General features: G+C 35.7%; 1 protein-coding gene across 5 annotated transcripts in view; it reads left to right on the top strand.

The window, feature by feature from the left end:
* The window catches only part of Nbea (neurobeachin), a 511,635-nt gene that overhangs the window by 45,973 nt on the left and 445,698 nt on the right, over positions 1-19,964 (top strand). For all 5 annotated transcript variants that reach the window (XM_051176972.1, XM_051176974.1, XM_051176973.1 and 2 more), the window contains exons 3-8: positions 604-704; positions 949-1,044; positions 1,724-1,845; positions 2,624-2,750; positions 6,361-6,480; positions 8,858-9,004. In XM_051176972.1, the coding sequence (XP_051032929.1) occupies positions 604-704; positions 949-1,044; positions 1,724-1,845; positions 2,624-2,750; positions 6,361-6,480; positions 8,858-9,004 (713 nt within the window). The remainder of the gene's footprint in view (positions 1-603; positions 705-948; positions 1,045-1,723; positions 1,846-2,623; positions 2,751-6,360; positions 6,481-8,857; positions 9,005-19,964) is intronic.

The following is a 19,964-nucleotide window of genomic DNA, read 5'->3' as shown; positions in this document are numbered from 1 at the left end:
ATTATTTGGTGAGTTGTGTCTGTTACACATTCATAAGCATTCACATTAGCATAACGAAAATCACTAGCATTGTTTTTAAATTAGGTCCAGTTGTAGATTAGTGAGTGTCAGTGACAATTCATACTGCCTTGCCTTGAATACTAATTTTGCTGTTTGCTGGGCATGTGTTTTGGTTAATGTGACTAAATTATCTGGGCTATAATTAACCAATTTTAAAAAGGGATGATGTTATCTAAAATCTCATAGTCTGATTTTGAGGGTTTCTGATATTAGTACATATAAAGCACTTGGAGTATTGTCCCATGTAGAGTAAATGGTCAGAATTTTTAGTTACCCAAGAACTAAATGATTCACTATCTTGTTTTATTGGTCAGCTGCCAGTTTGAAAATAGCCAGTGTACAATGCTAAGTTTTGGTAGTTTTGAATATTTTTACTTCTTTTTCTCTACTTGTAGCAAATCTCATTATGAATCAGAATAGGGACACAGGTATATTAGATTTTTTAAATAGAAGTAATAGAAGTAATATTTGGCAACTTTCTGCCCCTTCAAAAATATAGCCCATGCCTAGAGTGTGGTAGATTAACTTCATTCTCCTCTGCAGATCTTCTAGTTGATATGCTGGGGGTTCTTGCCAGCTATAGCATCACTGTCAAGGAACTGAAGCTTTTATTCAGCATGCTTCGAGGAGAAAGTGGAATATGGGTAAGCTGTGGTCAGAGGGAGCAGTCTTTAATACTAGTACATTAATATTTAATGTTCATCAGATTGTTCCTGGGGAGCCATGTATTTGAATTGGTTATGATAACTGTTTCCTTCTTAAATCATTTAGTAAATCATTTAAGTGCAGTTTTCTCAATAGTTACCATACAGTCCACTGATTAAAACTGTTCTAGTAGGTATTGTTGCTAACTTTGTGCAATGACTATTTCTTTCATTGTTTCCTCAGCCAAGGCATGCAGTAAAATTATTGTCAGTTCTTAATCAGATGCCACAAAGGCATGGTCCTGATACATTTTTCAATTTCCCTGGGTGTAGTGCTGCGGTAAGCTTAAATACATTGTATTCATTTTTTTACTTATTTCTCTGTTACCCGAATTTATTTGGTATTCCATTAGTTTGTCCTTTCTATATTGACCTCTGCATAAAAAATGATAAAATCATATTGTATGCATCTATGGTTCTTTTATTCTTGTTTTTTGGGGAGGGGTTGTAGACAGTCTTGTTATGCAACCCTGACTGGCCTCTCCTCCACAGTCCTCCTGCCTCAGCTTTCCAGAGGCTGAGATTGTGGATATGTGCCACCATGTGCCCTGTTTACCCATTATGTTTGAGTTGGCAGTCCTTTAAAGCTTGTCCCAGACTCAATTACATTCTCCACGGCAGGTTTTCTCAGATTTACTATTCCATCTCCATTAAGAAAATGAAGTCCTACTAAAATCTAGCATAAAGCATCAGAATCAGAAAATTCTGAGGAATGTTTGTTAGTCACATGTTTATATTGTGGAATTAGAGACTGCAGCACAGTCTGGAGCCTACTTAGTGCATGCTAGAAATGATACTTAGTCTACTATGTGCTTTATCAAACAGTATATAGAGATTATTTAAATGAAATAATAGTTTATTTCTGTAGTTGTTTGATTGGGGGGGGTGGAGGGAAGTTTGACTATAGTGACTTTGTATTTCACATACTTGATAATTTACCTAATTTCATTGTCTTGTAGGCAATTGCATTGCCTCCTATTGCAAAGTGGCCTTACCAGAATGGTTTCACTCTCAACACTTGGTTTCGTATGGATCCATTAAATAATATTAATGTTGATAAGGATAAACCTTATCTTTATTGGTAAGCAATATGCTTAATTTTAGAACTTCTGTCTTTTATTATTTGAATTTTGAAATTAGAAACTACCATAAAGCCTATAAAGCTAATATTTATTTCTTTACTAATAATTCTAGGTTAGTGTCTTCATTTTTAGTTTTCCTTCCACTTACAGTATAAGAATCAAAGATAAATCTGTTAAAGGGATCATAGGATTACTAGTATCTGATGTAGTAGATATGATACCAATTCCCACTAGAGTTTGTCTTTCATTTCTATAATTGACATAGGTGTGAAAAATAATAGCCAGGAAAGAAATTGTAACCAAATAGTTATATTTATGTTTAGTATTTATGTTCTTATTTAGACATATATGTATACACACACACACACACACACACACACTCCCACACTCACTCAGCTCTCTTTTTGGTAAGATCTTTTGACATAGGAGACTAGGAACCAATTTTTTATTGTCTAGATGAACTATTTTGAAATGAGTTTTGAATGGACTAAGTGGAGATGGTCCTTCATAGTAGGTGATGTCTGCCCAGTAGATATTTTGATCATTAATTTTTTTTATGTCTATGGAGTTTTACATTTAAGTATAAAAAGTTTTTATGATCTATTATTTTTTGAATTAAGTTCCTTATATTTCAGTTACTATAACCTTATGTTTTAGTTTCTATTTGATCAATGTGTTAACTCTGACTACACCGAATTAAGTTTTATTGTGTAACGTTTTAGTAGGCATTGATATGATTCTTTTAACTAGAATTTTTCTATTCTTGTATTAATACAGTTTTCGTACTAGCAAAGGAGTTGGTTACTCTGCTCATTTTGTTGGCAACTGTTTGATAGTTACATCTCTGAAGTCCAAAGGAAAAGGTTTCCAGCACTGCGTCAAGTATGATTTCCAGCCACGCAAGGTAGGGCAGAGTAGATGCTTCCCTTGTATTCACTTTGTCCTAGTGCTTTGCTGCTTTGACTTGTGTAATATTCTTTAACTTTTCTCCTGACTTTCAGTACTTTTTTCTTTCCTATAATTTCTTCTGACCTTTATATGTGATATTTTGTAATTTGTGAGAGGTCTTTTGACCACTTGTGTTGTTTCTCTCACACTTGTTCATTTTCTGATTCTGATCGAATTCTTCCAGGAAGTATGTGCTGAATATTTACGAAATACCATATCTGTAGGCACTAGGGATGCGACAGTGGACAGAAATGGAAACATCTCTGTTTGTTTGTCTGTCTGTTTGTTTATTTATTTGCCACTTAAATCTTACTGGGGATTTTTACAAGTTTCATTATTGCTTCTACTCTTATTCTTTGTCTTCTTACCACCTGTGAGATGTTACCACTTGGATGTCTTTTCACCCCCAGATCTTAGAACATAAAATACACTGAGTTTCCTCTCTTTAAGTCCACATCCACATATGTATGAAATCCTCTGGTTTAGATGCCTACCATTTTCATTATAATTGGGGCATGTTTTTCATCTTCTTTTGATTACTTTTTCTAGTACTATATATTATGTCTCTGAAATACATCTGTTTCCATCTAAAATTTCCTTATTTGCTGCTTAACTTTTTCATATTGCCTTCTCTTTATCTGGAATGATTTTTTTCTTTCCTAAACTATTTTATACACTAATACTAGACTTATTTTCCTGCTGACATTTATTTGCTTAAGTTAATAATTAACTTTTCTGTAAGTAAAAAATAAATTAAATTTTATTGATGTGCTTTATGATCTGAATGAATTAGGTTTACTTGTTCAGACAGTTCTGTCTTTAGAATATTCTATTCTATCAGATATTCTATCAGAATATTCTACTTCACGCAACATTTCTGTGCAAACTTTTTCTGGGTTCTCTCCCTCCCATACCTTTTCCCCTCCCTCCCTCACTAGGGATCCAGCCAAGGAGATACATGTGTGCTAGTCAAGCACTATATCAAAGAGCTGTAACCCCCACCTGCCTATTATTTTCAGATATTATTAATCTATTCTTTTTATAATTAAAAAGACTTCATTATTCATTTATATGCTCATTTAGTGAGTGTTGAGATAAAAATCTGTAATGGATTCTTTTCTTTTTATCTCTCAAATGACTTACAGAATATTGAATCCAGTAGAATGTCAGTAAATTGAGTAGCTATATATAAAAACGACTTAAACAAGCTGGAGAGATGGCTCAGATATTTATGAATACTAGCTTTTCTTCTAGAGGACCACGGTTCAACTCCTAGCACACACATGGCAGTTCCCAATTGTCTTTAACTCCAGTTCCAGGGGATCCAATCCTCTCACACAGACACACATAACTTAAATAAAGAGGTTTTGCTTTCTCAAGACATATGTTTTATCAGTATCAGTTATCCTGTATATCAAATGTTTACATTATAATTCATAACGGCAACAAAATTATAGTTATAAAGTAACAATGAAATAATTGCATGGTTTGGTCACCACAACATGAGGAACTGTATTAAAGGGCACAGCATTAAGAAGGCTGAGGACCCTTGATCTAGAAAGAAATGAGATTATTAGAATTGCAAATGTTAGGAATATATATTTTTGAAAAATACTATAATGTCCGTTTTATTGGAAATGGAACTTTTTAATACAGTGTATTCTGATTGTTTGTTTCTCCTCCTCCAACTCCTCCCAGACCCTCCTACATTCACCCAAATCCTTAATGGAAAGTTTTAAGAAAGTTATCCAAAATATAACAATTACAAACATTAGCTAGAAGTTAAAAGACAAACAGGTGAAATTGTTATTAGTTGCAATCCATTTGTTCACATTTTATTTATTATTCCTGTTTGCTTATGAAAACCCACTCTTATTTCTCTTATCATTTTTTATTTAATTTATTATTTTACATGTCGATCCCAGTTCCCTCTCCCTCCCTCCCTTTCTCCCTCCCTTTCTGTCTCCCTTTCTCCCTCCCTCCCTCCCTCCCTTTTACCCTCTCTGTCCCCTCACATGCACCCTGACCACCCTTCCCTCCCATCCCCCCCCCCCAATTCCACATGTAGGGCTTCTCTTAACATTTTCAATAGAGGGATTGCAAAGGGTTTGGGGAGGAGTAGGGTCCAGGGATTACCACTTCAATAATTTTTTTCTGAAAAGATTCTAATAAACCTTGAAAATGAAAATCATAATTATAATTATTTGGCTTTGTTGTTCCTTATTAGTACAGAAAAAACTCATCTAAATGTTTTTCTTTAATTTTTCTGGAGATGTGGTAACTATATTCTTATTATGCTTCAATTAGGAAAAACTATACCTCAGTAAATGGGTTACTGGCCTTTGCTAAAAAGACATGAGCACTAAAAGTTTTGTTTGCCCATTTGTACCATTTATGAGGTTTTTGACCTTGTAAAAATTATAGTAAACATTAGCATGTTACCTGGCTTCTAGTGATATTTGTGTAAATATTATGTTGTTCTCTTTCTTATTTATCATCTGTTTTCTTTAGTTGTAATATGTACCTTAGAAATTCTTAGTATCAGTATATGTATTTTTCTTATTTCTAGTTGTACACTTTTGTATATAAGTTTTGGGGTCTCAGATTGGTCATAGTATATATGGTTAGTGTCAGTGTGTGTATATACTCTCTAGTTCTGTTACTGTCTTTAACTTAAAAGATATCAAACATTGGGGTCCTTTAATATGGTGAACACTCACTTGTATCCACTATATTTTGATGGTCTCATAAAACAAAAAAATAAATATAACTTAACTGAGTTTAACTTATCCAGTAATTTATACATTCATGTTACTTAATTATGTTTATGATCCAAAATAAATTCTGTTACAGAACTATAGACTTGTTCATCATGTTTTACTAAGTAAGTTAATGGTACCAATCCATTTAAGTAAAAGATTAGACACCATTGAAAACTTCTAGTATTCTTACTCAGTGCCTCTATTGGTGCCATTAGTTAAGTGCCCCTCCCCTCCTTTACCTTATCAGTGCATTTGTCTTCTAAGCTCAGGCTACTGTAGCTCCCTTTTTGAAATTTTATAGGTGTATCAGCATCCACTTCCCCGGCAGCTATCTCATGTCTCTCATAATCTTTACAGATTAACCATTATGCAGAAAACACAAGGCCAGTTTGCTACAGATGTTGCAACATCTAAATACTGAGGAAGGTTCATAAAGCCTCAGTTCTGAACTTTATAAGCATCCTTTTGCTTGCAACATTCTTTCCCTCTTGTTCATTCAGCATTTCCTTTTCATCCTGAGTGTTTGATATGAAGTTAATCTACTCATAGTGGTTCTTCTATGATTGCTTTCACATGTGTGTGCCTTTCCATCAGTTCATAAGCAACACTTCTTTTTCTGTTTATCAGTGTTAAGGACTGGGAGTACCCTGGCTTCTTTTTTCACCAGGGACATAAGAAATGGGAGAAAGGGATATGAGATGTAAACTCCTTGAGATCTCTTGTAGGGACGTGCAAAGGCTGTGACTGTATTTTAGACAGTAGTAACTGAACATGATATTTGACAACTTAGTTGTTGTATTGCAGTGGTACATGATCAGCATCGTCCATATCTACAATCGATGGAGAAACAGTGAGATCCGTTGTTATGTTAATGGCCAGCTGGTATCTTATGGTGACATGGCTTGGCATGTTAACACAAATGATGTAAGTTTAAATTTCTTAAATGTTTTTATAATATGTTCTCTCTCTGTAATATAAGTAATGGCTATTTTTTAGAAACATGCAAATTTCTTTTTGAAAGTTTTTATTAATTTATATTTAATACTTAATTTATATTTATATAATTTATATTTAATTTTTAATATAGTATGCATTCGTTTCAGACACATGGGTTAATGATATTTAAAAATTTAAAAATAGGATGAGGTTATGTAGTACTCTGGGATTAGGCCATATTGGTGCCTCATATGCAAACATAGGCCTGGGCTTGCCATGTGACCCAGAACAAAAAAGCCTCCCAAGTTTATATTACAAAGATTTCAGTCTGGCTGGGCATGGTGGTGCACACCTTTAATCCCAGCACTCAGGAAGCAGAGGCAGCTGGGTTTGAGTTGGAGGCCAGTCTGGTCTACAAAGTGAGTTCCAAGACAGTCAGAACTGTACATAGAAACTCTGCCTCAAAAATCCAAAAAACAAAACAAACAAACATGCAAACAAAAACAAACAACAAACAATCCAAAACAACCTCAATATGGCTGCATTACTTAGAATCCTATGGCAGAAAAGGACTGTAAAATGAGAAGGCAGATAGATGAAATACAGGATTCTCTGTTATCATAACACTGAGATACTTGCTTCACTTTGTGTGTTTGTCATGGAGCAGGTAACACTGGAGTCTAGATAGAGGAGACATGGAGTTCAAATCTCAAGAATGCTTGCTATATCTATAGTTTGGGTTTTCCCTTTTCTTCCCCCGGCATTTTAGGGCCAAGTAAAACATGGTTTGCAGGGCCAAAATTATCTTTTGAGGCCAGTGGTATACAACCCAGTGTACCTGGTTTTAATAGTGATGACTTGCTTTTAAGAAAAACAACTAAAACATCCTTCTAAATTTTGTTCACATTTCCTTTAATTCTAATTTCTTTGAGGGTAAAGGTTATGGTGTATTCTTTTGTTCTGTCTTCTCTTAAATGGATAGGATTATTTACATTGTCTCCAGTGTGTCTGTAGATCAGTGGGTGACAAGTTGTCCTCACTTGAATTTACCTTGGTTTTATATGATCTGAAACTATGATTCTTGGATTTTCACTAAGAAAATTTTTAAACGACACAGCTGAACAAAGTAAATCAATATGAATATGCACAGAAGCTACATGGACATGCAATACTTAGAAAGTTCCTGCCTATGCTTTACTGCCCAACAGTCCCACAGTGGAGCCATAGGCAAATAAGAACAACTCAAATAGAATTCTGCTTCCTGTCCACTGATGTAAGGGGGTACAGTCTCTTTATTACTCACACACAAGGAATTCCCTGTAGTTTTATTGACTGACATTAGCAGGAGAGACAGTACTTAAAACAAACAAAGATGAAAGATTTTAAATTCACTGTGATAGTACTTCAAGAAATGGAGAAGCCTGAGCATGTATACATTCTTTATGTAGTGAAAGTTTTAGTTTCCACAATTTAAATTAAACTTGTATATTTAGTGATGAGTCCTTGTTTTATATTCCATACACATTTTGTTATTGTATGAGTCACAAATGGGACTTTATATTTGGTAGATCTATCTCTCTACTAATTGATTTCTCTATGGCTCTGTCTAGATTGATAGCTGAATATTGGTGTGCTTATTAAAATTAATGTGTGGCATATCCTGAGGGAGGCCACTGGGCAGTAAGTACTGTCCCTGGCTTCAGTAGTTGGCATTGAGAGAATGTAGGTGTGCCATGCTTTTTAGATGAGAGAATGTTTAGGTGGATGATATTCTGAGCAGATTGAATTATTATTGTGTGTTTGCTTCTGTATAATTCCTACTCATAAAAGAAGAGACTAATTTTTTTTAATCATTGCTGATTTAGTACAGAAAAAGAGGATGGTATATCCATGTGGAGAAATGAAGTAGACTTTTAATAAATTTAACACTATGGATTTATTGTAAATATCTGATAAAGTTATTCCTTGGATCCACTTTAACCTCTTTAAATTTGAGCAGCTGTGAATATTAGCAAGTTAAAATTAGCTTTGCTTCAGTAAACAAGTTATAATTTGTTTTCTGAAGTATAAAATTCAATTATAAACAATTACAAACTCTTTGTCTTCAAGAGTTACACTTTCAAAAGGTGGTCAAGTCTGAGGATGTGATGGTTGTGGTTTGCTTAACTCCTATTTAACTGACTTTATTTTCTCTAAAACTTGCTCATTGACTTTTACTATTAAAATACCTGAAAAATAGCTTACATGGTGCTTTTCTCTATTATTGGTATCTTAAAATACTTCTCTTAATGAAGAAATGCATATTTAAATGTTCTGTCATTACAAAATAACAATTTAATTTTTTTTCTGTGACTTTTAAAAATAGAGCTATGACAAGTGCTTTCTTGGATCTTCAGAAACTGCTGATGCCAATAGGGTATTCTGTGGCCAACTTGGGGCTGTGTATGTGTTCAGTGAAGCTCTTAACCCAGCACAGATATTTGCAGTTCATCAGTTAGGACCTGGTTATAAGGTAGGAATAACCACATTATTATAAATTCCCTGCAGAAATCTTGTTGTATATAGTCTGCTATAACATTATAGATTTAGTGAAAATTTTTGTTCAGTATGAGTGTCATCTCAACTTTTTGAACCTTTCTGTGATGCTCCTTTTTATTTGTCCTTTCTGTTTTTAAATATTGTCCTTTCCTGAACCTTTTTTTTCACCACAGAGGTGTTCTAATATTAAAGACACGTCTTTAGTTGCCAATTTAAAAAACTGTATATTGCTTATTAAAGTGGCATTAAAAATCTCATATTTTGAAATATCTACATTATTATTATTACAAACAGACAAAATGACTTGTTATATTATAAAAGTATAAAATGACTTTTCGAGGTAACAGTGGTTAAAAGGCCTGGCTGATCTTCAGAGGTCCTTGGTGGCTTACAACTATCTATAACAAGATCTGATGCCCTCTTTTGGTATGCAGGTATACATGCAAGTAGAACACTCAAATAAAATACATACATAAATGAATCTTTAATAAAAATGACATGTTGAAAAGGGGTACCATGGAGAAAAGAGAGATTTAGAGGAAGTAGTGTCAAATGCTGTGTCCCATTGAGATCACTCATTTTATACGTTTGCATTTACTTGTTCCTTATAGTCATTAAAGAATAATGAGTATATTCTTGTCACAAAACCACAGATGCTTATTTATCATATTATTCTGATTTCTATTTAGCTTTTGAATTAGTTGCATTTTCGGCAAGATACAACATTGGCACCTATGAATTTGTTTTTAATGAGTACACTTTGGAATGTATGGGTAGATTACTTAAATCACATTTGGATTTGTGTAATTTCAGACAGTTTTGGAGGTGAGACAAAATTAGAGATTGTAAATCAAAGTTAATAATGTCAATAACATGTCTTGAGTTAAAGTGTTGCTGGTTTTTAAATGTTTAATGTTTAAATGGAAGATTGTTTTGGAAGAGTAAGAATAAGTATTAAAATATTCTTTTAAACATTTTTATATTCATATTCAGGTTATATTATTTTGTTTTGTAAGTAACAAAATTACTCTTTTAGAAAGATCTGTTTGTTCCCAGTGATTTTAAAAACCAGAATGCTTAACAAGATTCTTGCTTTTTTTATATCACAGTGACATTACATGTTGCTACCTTGTGTCATTTTTGTTTTATTTGTTTCACTGGGCCTAGATATGAATTACTCTAAGTATAGCTATGTTTCCTTCTACATCAGTCTCCTTTCTTCCTCCTCTTTTATTGAAAATAGATTCCTTTCTCACGTAATATAGCCTGATTACAGTTTTCCTTCCCCCTATTCCTTTCAGTTTCTCTCTACCTCCCCTCCCATCCAGACCCACTCCCTTTCTGTCTCACATTAGAAAACAAACAGACTTACAAGGGATAAAATAAAATAAAATAAAAGATCAAACAGACACTAATACAACAAATTTGGATCAGACAAACAAACAGAAGGAAAAGAGCCCAAGAGAAGGCACAAGCTTAGAGATTCACTCCATTCCACCCTCAAGAATCCCTTAAAAACACTAAACTGGAGGCCATACTATATGCACAGAGGACCTGGTGTAGACCTATGTAGGCCTTGTTTATATTCCTTAAGTATCTGTGAGTTCATAGAAGCTTTGATCATGTTGATTTAGAGGGCTTTGTTTTCTTGGTGTTCTCCATTTTCTCTGACTCTCTTATATTCCTCCCTTTTCCTCTTCTGCTGGGTTCTCTGAGCTCTGAGAGGAGGGAATTGAGGAATTGATGGAGACATCCCATCTAGGGCTGAGTGTTCCAAGGTCCTCTCACTCTGCCTATTGTCTGGCTGTGGGTTTTTTTTTTTTTTTTTTTGTATTTGTTTTCATTTGCTGTAGAAGGAAGTTTCTCTGATGTTGGCTGAACAAAGTGCTGATCTATGAGTGTAGCAGAATGTCATTAGGAGTCGTTTTATTGCTACTTTTTCTTTTCTTTTTTTTTTTAAAAGAACATTAGACATTAGTATTTGGTTTTCCCCTAGGTTGCTAGCCTATCTAGTGTCAGTTTCGTAGTCTCCCAAGCAGTGTTGGGTATGGGTTTCATCTTTTGGAGTGGGTATTAAGTCAAATCAGATATTAGTTGGTTACCCTCACAAGCTTTGTGCCACCATTGCAGGAGCACATCTTGCAGTTAACCCACTGTCTTGTAGCTACCAAAAACAACAAACAAACAAACAAAAACATGTAAACACCAAGTTTCTAGTAACTAGATTGGTTCCATAGTATTGAGCTGTTAGCCAATGACTTCCTATGGGAATCCCCAAATAACCCATGCTGTTGCCAAAACTATAGGTTGCTCTCCACAAACTGACAGCAAGGTCTCATTGGTGAAGACAACATCCACACAAGTCACTGAACTTGGAGAAGTTGAACTGGTGGCTACATAGAGCCTTCACCACTTGTTTTCCCTTAGATAACTTTGCATGGGGGGTCTTAATATTTTTAGTTTAGTATGTATCTAGTCTTCTGTCTTTGTTTTCTTCATAAAATATTTGAGTTAGCTTTTCTTTAAAGATTCACGTGTGTGTGTGTGTGTGTGTGTGTGTGTGTGTGTGTGTGTATGTATGTGTGTGTTGTGTTTACTTGCATTTATGTATGTACACCATGTGTGTGCCTGGTGCCCTTAGAAGCCCAAAGAAGGCACTGGTCACTTGGAACTGGACTTGCAGATGTTTCTGAGATATTGTTTGGGTTCTGGGAATTGATCCTAGGATTCCTACAAGAATAGCAAGTGCTCTTTACTGATGAGCCATCTCTCTATGCTGTGAAATAACTTTTCTTAAGCACTAATTAAGTGATATTAAATATAGTGACAAAATATAAAGGTGAGAAGGTAATAAATAATGTAAACTATAAATCTGTAATCAATGGCACCACATAAGGGAAAGAGTGAGATCTAAATGTTACACATTTCTTCATGAGCACAGATGAATATTCTCTATTGGAAATACAAAACACAGTTATTATTCAACAGCATATATATACAAAACTCTTTGATACTGACAGGTTTTTTCCCACTGGAAATTTAGATAATATAAAGAAAGAAAATAAAATCAACCACTTTCTGACAGGAATGTTTATGTACTTCACCCCAATGTCTTGGTAGTGAGCAAGTCACTACTTTCAGGAAAGCTGTAGTTAGATTATTCATAGTATGTAGGATATAGTAGTTTATTGACTCTCATGGTCCTATGTTACACACGAACACTTTGACACAAGAGCCCATTGTATGGTGTGGGCCTTACCTCCCATTCCCATTACTTTTGGACCCTTACCCCTGTATCTCTTTCCGTACCTTTTTCCATTGTGACTCATCATTGTCACCTACAAAGTTCACATTTATGAACTGTATACCATTATAGAAATTTACAACAACAAAATTCTCACAATGATATAACTAGGTATATGTCTTTATGTTTAGCTGCACTCATAGCTGCTCATGTGGGCTGTACAATCTTGCAGCAGCTTTGCTTCTACTTTTATGTCACACACAAGCATGACTTCCTTAATCTCTATAAAACACAAAATCCACAAATGACATAAAAACACCATTTTTATGAATCTGGTTCAAATTTATTAATATGATTAGCTTTTTGTTGCATCCACTTTCCTGAAAATGACACGGTTTCATTTTTTATGACTAAATAAAGGAATTCCATTGTGTATATGTGTCACATTTTCCTACCCATTATTCTGTTGTAGGACACCTGGGTTTGGTTCCATAACTTAGTTACTGTGACTACAGCGGTAATGAGAACTTATATGCAAGTGTCTCTGTGACATGTTGACTTGGAGTCCTCTGGGAAAATACCCAGGAATGTATAGTTGGGCTATAGGGTGCATCTGTTTTGCATTGGCTAATTAATTTCTATATAGATTTCTGTAGTAGTTGAACTATCTGCTTTTGGGCCAGAATCATACTAGTTTTCTTACTATGGCTCTGTGTTAGAATTTAATATAGTTATGACCATTATTCCTTTTCTTAAGTTTGTTTTGGTTGACTTTTGATTAACTTTTGGGTAACTTTTAGTTAAGTTTGATCTGCGTGTTGGGATGTCTAATATTTAAAAATAAGTGAAAGTGACAGAAAATTGTATCTGAAGTAGCAATGTAAAAATATTTCAGTTGTGATAAGTCTAAAGGCCTTGGTAACTCCACTTAAAATAATTTTAAACAGGGTTAAGCACTTGAACCACTTTGACAAAAAGATAAAACAGCTTGCATGGGGCTACTGCAAGTGCAGAATATGTGAATGCCAGCTCCAATTGAAGAAGCTGGAGTTTGCTGAGGCACAGTGCTGTTTGAAGAGCATCACATCTTGTGAGGAGTGCAGCTGGACCAGCAACTGGAAGAGATGGACAGGGTGTTCACTTTTGTGTATGCACATGCTATTGTTAAGTGCTCTTGTGTTTAAGGAAACTGTAAGAATGGTTTGATTGTATTTTGTGTGATGGCTCCATCAATTGTATCGTTAGTGCCAAGCCAGAAAAGGAAGAGGAGGTGAGGGTATACAAACACAAGACCTTTGTGGAGAAATGGGAAAAGTAGGTTGGGCATTTCCTTCTCTTCCATCTGGGAAAACAGCCAGAAATACCTTTCAGTCAGTGTCTACCAGGTATTTGAGGAGCCAGCGGATTTATGTTTCATCCTGAAAATGGAACAGGCCAAGTGTGCTCCTACCAGCCTATATTGATGCAGTTCATCTGGCAACTGGCCAAGAGCATGTATTCTTGCCAGACTGTTATCTATAAGGCCAGAAGCCAATATAGGAGGAGGAGCACAAGAAATAGCTAGGACCTGCAGACTGGACACTGGAAGTCTACCATTCTTTCCCTGCAGAACTCCAGAAGTACTTCAAGTGAGGACCTGTAAATGCTTCAGGATTCATCATTAGGATTTATACCATCAGTGCCAAATACCAGGTGCAGTGCTGCATCTAATCTGGCCTCTTGTTTCCCAAATCCAAGTTCAAGCTGGACAAGAAAGGGAGGAGGCTGGTTCTGGGGACCTATTCCTGGTCACCAACCGAAAAGCAGGTGACAATAAAGAAGTCAGTTTGTGACACAAGCCACTGCCATCACTGGCCTACAGGCCTCTGTGAAGCCAATCTCCTGTAAAGGAAACCCCAATACCATGTCTACAGCTTCCACCTTCCTCCACTTCTGCTCCTTACACCTTAGCCAAAATGCCTACAGTGTCCCAGTTGGCCCTGTCCCAAGCTGCCATCTGCCTCTCTGCTCTGAGTTAGATGGCTCAACTACCTGCATTTCTAGCTCCTTCTGTGTTGTATCCAACTCCTGGGGAGGGAGAGATATCACATGGTAAGCTACAATTACCTTGGTACTCAAGCCATGCAAAGACGCAACTAAGAAAGAACTACAGACCAATATTCCTCATGAACACTGATGCAAATACACCCAATAAAATACTGGCAAATCGAATCCAAAAACATATCAGAAAAATCACCATGATTAGGAAGGCTTCATCCCAGGGATACAGGGATGGTTTAACATACGAAAATGCATCGATATAATCCAGTACATAAACAAACTGAAAAAGAAAAGCCACATGATCATCTCACTAAATGTTGAAAAAGCCTGTGACAAAATCCAACACTCCTTCATGATAAAGGTCTTAGAGAGATCAGGGATAACAGAACATAACTAAACATAGTAAAAGCAATATACAGCAAACCAACAGCCAACATGAAACTAAATGGAGAGAAACTCAATGAGATTCCTTTAAAATAAGGAACTATTTTTCTCCATATCTCAACATTGTACTTGATGTTCTAGCTAGAACAATAACAAAACAAAAGGAGATCAAGTGGATACATATTGGAAAGTAAGAAGTCAAGCTTTCACTATTTACAGATGATATGAAAGTTTACATTAGTGACCTGAAAAACTCTACTAGCTGATAAACAAAGTGACAGGATACAATATTAAGTATAAATAAATAAATAAATAAATAACCAGTAGTCCTACATATACTTAAAATAAAGGGGCTGAGAAAGAAATCAGAGAAACATCAATCACCCTTTACAATAGCCACAAACAACATAAATTATCTTGGCGGTACCGCTAACCAAACAAATGAAAGACCTGTATAATAAGAACTGAGTCTTTAAATAAAGAATTTAAGGAAGATACCAAAAAATGGAAAGATGTCCAATGCTCTTGGATAGGATCAACATAGTAAAATGGCAATCTTGCAAAAGGTATCTACAGATTCAATGTGATCCCAATCAAAATCCCAGCACAATTCTTCTCAGACCTTTATATGGAAAAAGAAAAGGCCTTGAAAGAACAATACTTAACTTTATATGGAAAAACAAAAGACTGAGGATAGCCTATACATCCTTGAACAATAAAGGAACTTCGGGAGTCATCACCATTCCGGATTTCAAGCTCTATTATACAGCTATAGTCCTGAAAACAGTTTTGTGTTGGCACAAAAATAGACAGGTAGACCATTGGAATCTAATTGAAAACCTGCTATTAAGCCACACACCTATGAACACCTGATTTTGACAAAGAAGCTAAAATTATATGGCAGATAAAAGAAAGCATCTTCAGCAAATGGTGATGGCATAACTGAATGCTGACCTGTACAAGACTGCAGATAGATCCATTTCTGTTGCCATGCACAAAACTTAAGTCCAAATGGATCAAAGACCTCAACATAAATCCAGCCACATTGAATCTCTTAGAAGACAAAGTAGGAGGTACCCTTGAATGAATTGGCACAGGAGATTGCTTCCTCAACACAACACCAGTAGTACAACAATTAATAAATGGGGCCTTCTGAAACTTAAAAGTTTCTGTAAGGCAAAGGACACAGTCAACAAGACACAAAGGTAGTCCACAGAATGGGAAAAGATCTTCACCAACCCCACATCTGAGAGAGGGCTGATTTCCAAAATATACAACGAACTCAAAAAGGTAGTTACCAAAACACCAATTAATCTAATTAAAATTGGGGTACAGAACTAAGCAGAGAATTCTCAATAGAGGAATCTAAAATGGCTGAAAGACAATTAAAAAAGTACTCAACAACCTCAGCCATCAGGGAAATGCAAATCAAAAGAACTCTGAGATACTGTCTTCTGTAAGAATGGCTAAAATAAAAACCAAAAAGACAGTTTATGCTTGAGAAGATATGGAGAAAGGGGAACACTTCTCCATTACTGGTGGGAGTGCAAAGTCATATAGCTACTTTGGAAATCAGTATGGCGGTTCCTCTAGAAAATGGGAATCAATCTACCACAGGATCCAGCATTTCCACTCTTAGGGATATACCCAAGTGATGTACATTTATACAACAAAGACTTGTGTTCAACTGTGTTTATAGCAGCATTAGTTGTAATAGCCAGAACCTGCAAAAAACCTAAATGCCCCTCAACTGAAGAATGGATATAAAAAATGTGGTACATTTACATAGTGGAGTATTACTCAGTGGAAAAAAGAAAACAATGGAATCTTGAACTTTACAGGCAAATGGATGGAAGTAGAAGAAACCATCCTGAGTGAGGTAACCCAGCCACAAAAAGACAAACATATTATGTACTCACTCATGGATTTTAGACATAGAGCAGATGATCACCATCCTTCAATCCATACCTCCAGAAAAGCTAGGAAACACGGAGGACCTTAAGAGAGACATACATGGTCCCCCTGTGAAAGGGAAAAGATCTCCCAAGCAAATTGGGAGCATGGGGCAAGGGGAAAGGGAATTAAGAGAAAATGAAGAGAAGAGGAGGAGGAGAAGAGGACATGAGGGAGCAAGAAGATTGAGTCAGGGGAAGAATAAAGGAGAACAAGAATAGAGGGAGTCATTATGGGTTTTAAGAGAAATCCAGCAATAGGAAAATGTTCAGAGATCTACAAGGATGACCCCAACTAACAATCTAAGCAATAGTGGAGAGGCTACCTTAAATGTCCTTCCCCTATAATGAGATTGATGACTACTTTATGTGCCATCCTAGAGCCTTCATCCAGCAGTTGATGGAAGCAGAAGCAGACACTCACAGCTTAACACTTATTGGAACTCCTGGAATACAGTCTAGAAAGAGAGTAGTGAAGAGCAAAGGGGTCAAGATGAGGCTGGAAAAACCTACAGCAACAGCTGACCTGAACAAGGGGAGCTCATGGACCCCAGTCTGATAGCAGGGAATCCAGCATAGGACAGATGCAACCCCCCCGAAAGTGTGTGTTAGTCATGAGGACTAGCTAGCTGTGGGGCCTCTAGTAGTGGACCAGTATTTATTCTAGTATAAGAGTAGACTTTGGGAGTCCATTCCACTTTGAGGATACTCTTTCAGCCTAGACACACTGGGGAGAATCTAGGCCCTGCTCCAAATGATAAGACAGACTTTGAAGATCCCCCATGAAAGGCCTCACCCTCCCTAGGGAGCAGAAACGGGATGGGATAGGGGATGTCTTGGGGAAAGGGAGATGGGAAGGGTGAGGGACCTGGGATTGACATGGAAAACAAGAGTGTTCAAATTTAAATAAAACATATTTTCAGAAAACAATATTTCCATAAGATTGGGCTGTTGGTAGATAATCTATGGAACATTTTCTTAATTAGTGATTAAATTGGATGTGCCCCCCCCCCCTGGGCTGGTGGTCCTAGGTTCTTAAGAAATCAGGCTGAGGAATTCAGGAAGCAGCACTCCTCCATGGCTTCCGCATCAGGTCCTGCCTCCTACCCAGGTCAAATTTTTCCTTGACTTCCTTCAAGAGACTGTGATTCGGGATATATAAGCCAAATAAACCCTCTCCTTTTCTATAAATAAATAACAAATCACTAACAGGAAATTGGAGAGGGGCTAGAAATACTCTTATTTGCTGAATAGTTTCCACATTTAATGTTTAGAAATAAATGATTTGAGATGGACTGAAATTCAGTAGCTCATTTGAACTGAGTAAGGTCAATGTTACATGCTTTTCTTGAGCTTTGTAAATAATCAGACATTTCCTTACAGCAGACATTTTGACCTCTCAAATCAAAGGTAGCAGTTACTCAATTGAAATATGAGCAAATTAAGAGGTGTCAGATAATGGATAGGGCAAACTAAATAGGAACAATAACATTTACTGTTCCATTCATTTATTCTTTCAGTAAACATTGCATAAGTGAGCAAGAGAAATTTACAGAAGTAAATAACTTATCCTCTGTCTTAACATAAAACAAGATTTTTATTTTAGTACAGTATCTGACTGTATATCTATCCTTGCCTGGCATGCACCGTCATGGTTGGTATTTCTTGTGAAGTACAGGAGGAACACCTGGTGGTTAGCATTTAAGAGGACCAACACAGTCGGGACTTGAGAAAGCGGGTGCTATGGAAGATCTGTCTGCTGAGTTAGAAGACTTTTTTGAGAATTATTTTTGGAGATGAGCATGGTGTGACTCCATGAGTCCTAAGAAAAGCTATTGGTTTAATAGCAATACCAGGAGTTCTGTTTTTAGTTGGGGATTTTGGAGTTTTGATCCAGGGAGAGTTCATTTATATCCAAATCTGCAGATGTTCTGTAATTACTCCAAAATGAATGACAACACTTAGGAAAGAAACTACAGCTCTTTCAACTCTATGTGTGTACATTGAATATATATATATATATATAAATATATAAAATACATGTATGTATAAATTCACACTTCTTTCAGTTTGAGGCATGTCTGTAAGTTATGTCTCATAATACCAAATTATTATTCAGTCTAACTTTTTTAAGTTCTAGTCTACTAAAATACCCATCCTTCCAAGACACTACAGAAATGTTACAAATCTTTGGTTATAGTAGAAGAATCAGTTTCAGTAATGGCTTGGTAATGCAAATGAGACTCTGGAGTGTCTTTTTGTAGCCAGTGTCATTGTGTTAAATGACATTGTCCATTGGACAGTGTATTGTACTGTCCTTTTCTAAAAAAAAAAAAAAATTATGAAATGTTACAATGATTATTCAGCCAGTACTTGACACAACAGGTAAACTGATATATATGTTATCATTTTATTGGTTTAGTCATTTTTTGCTACGTTAAAATACTGACTTGAAATTTTCTTTATTAACTTTGTCATTTATTGTCAAGCTTGTAACTGTAATCCTTATTCTCTTCAGTAATCTTACATGTTTGAGGTTGATAATGTTGACTCCAGGGCACTCAATTGAAAAAATTCAATATATTCAATATTTATTAAATTCAAAGAAGTATTCTAAGCTTTGGGGATTAATATGATTTAGCTTATACTCTTATGAAAATATAATTGCATTCCTAAATATTTATAAATAAAGCTTGTTATGTGTATTAGAAAGGAAATATAATACAAGTATGATTAGATTTTTATTCTAGGATAGTTAATTTCAACCTAAAAGATTTAAGAAATCTTACAAAGACAGAAGATTTTTTTTAAGAGTTCTTAGAATAAAAGGCAGTGTCCGAGATATTTGAGATCGAGGACATGATTGATAGGATGGAAAACAAATATGTACAGGATATTAACGGGTAGACCCATGATTAGGTGTGATTTGATGGTAGAACACTTAGTGGGAACATTAGTTTTATAATGAAACTCAAGAATGATTTCAATAGAGGGAGCCATTATAGGTTTGAAGAGAGAACTAACTCTAAAGAAATGTCCAGAGACCTTCAAGGATGATTCCCAACTAACAATCTAAGCAGCAGTGGAGAGGCTACCTTAAATGCCCTTTCCTGAAAATGAGATTAATAACTAACTTATATGCCATCCTAGAACCTTCATGTAGTAGCTGTTAGAAACAGAAGCAGAAGCAATGTTTGGCTAAACATTGAGCCAAACTCCTGGAATCCAGTTTCAGAGAGGGGAGGAGTGATAAGAAAAGCGGTCAAAACCAGGCTACACAAATCCACAGAGACAGTTTACCTAATAGCTGGGAA

The sequence above is a fragment of the Phodopus roborovskii genome, unplaced genomic scaffold (genome assembly GCF_943737965.1).
Source record: "Phodopus roborovskii unplaced genomic scaffold, PHOROB, whole genome shotgun sequence".
NCBI classification, from domain to species: Eukaryota; Metazoa; Chordata; class Mammalia; order Rodentia; family Cricetidae; genus Phodopus; species Phodopus roborovskii.
Note: the sequence above shows the minus strand (reverse complement) of the source record. Positions and strands in the feature narration are given on the sequence as shown.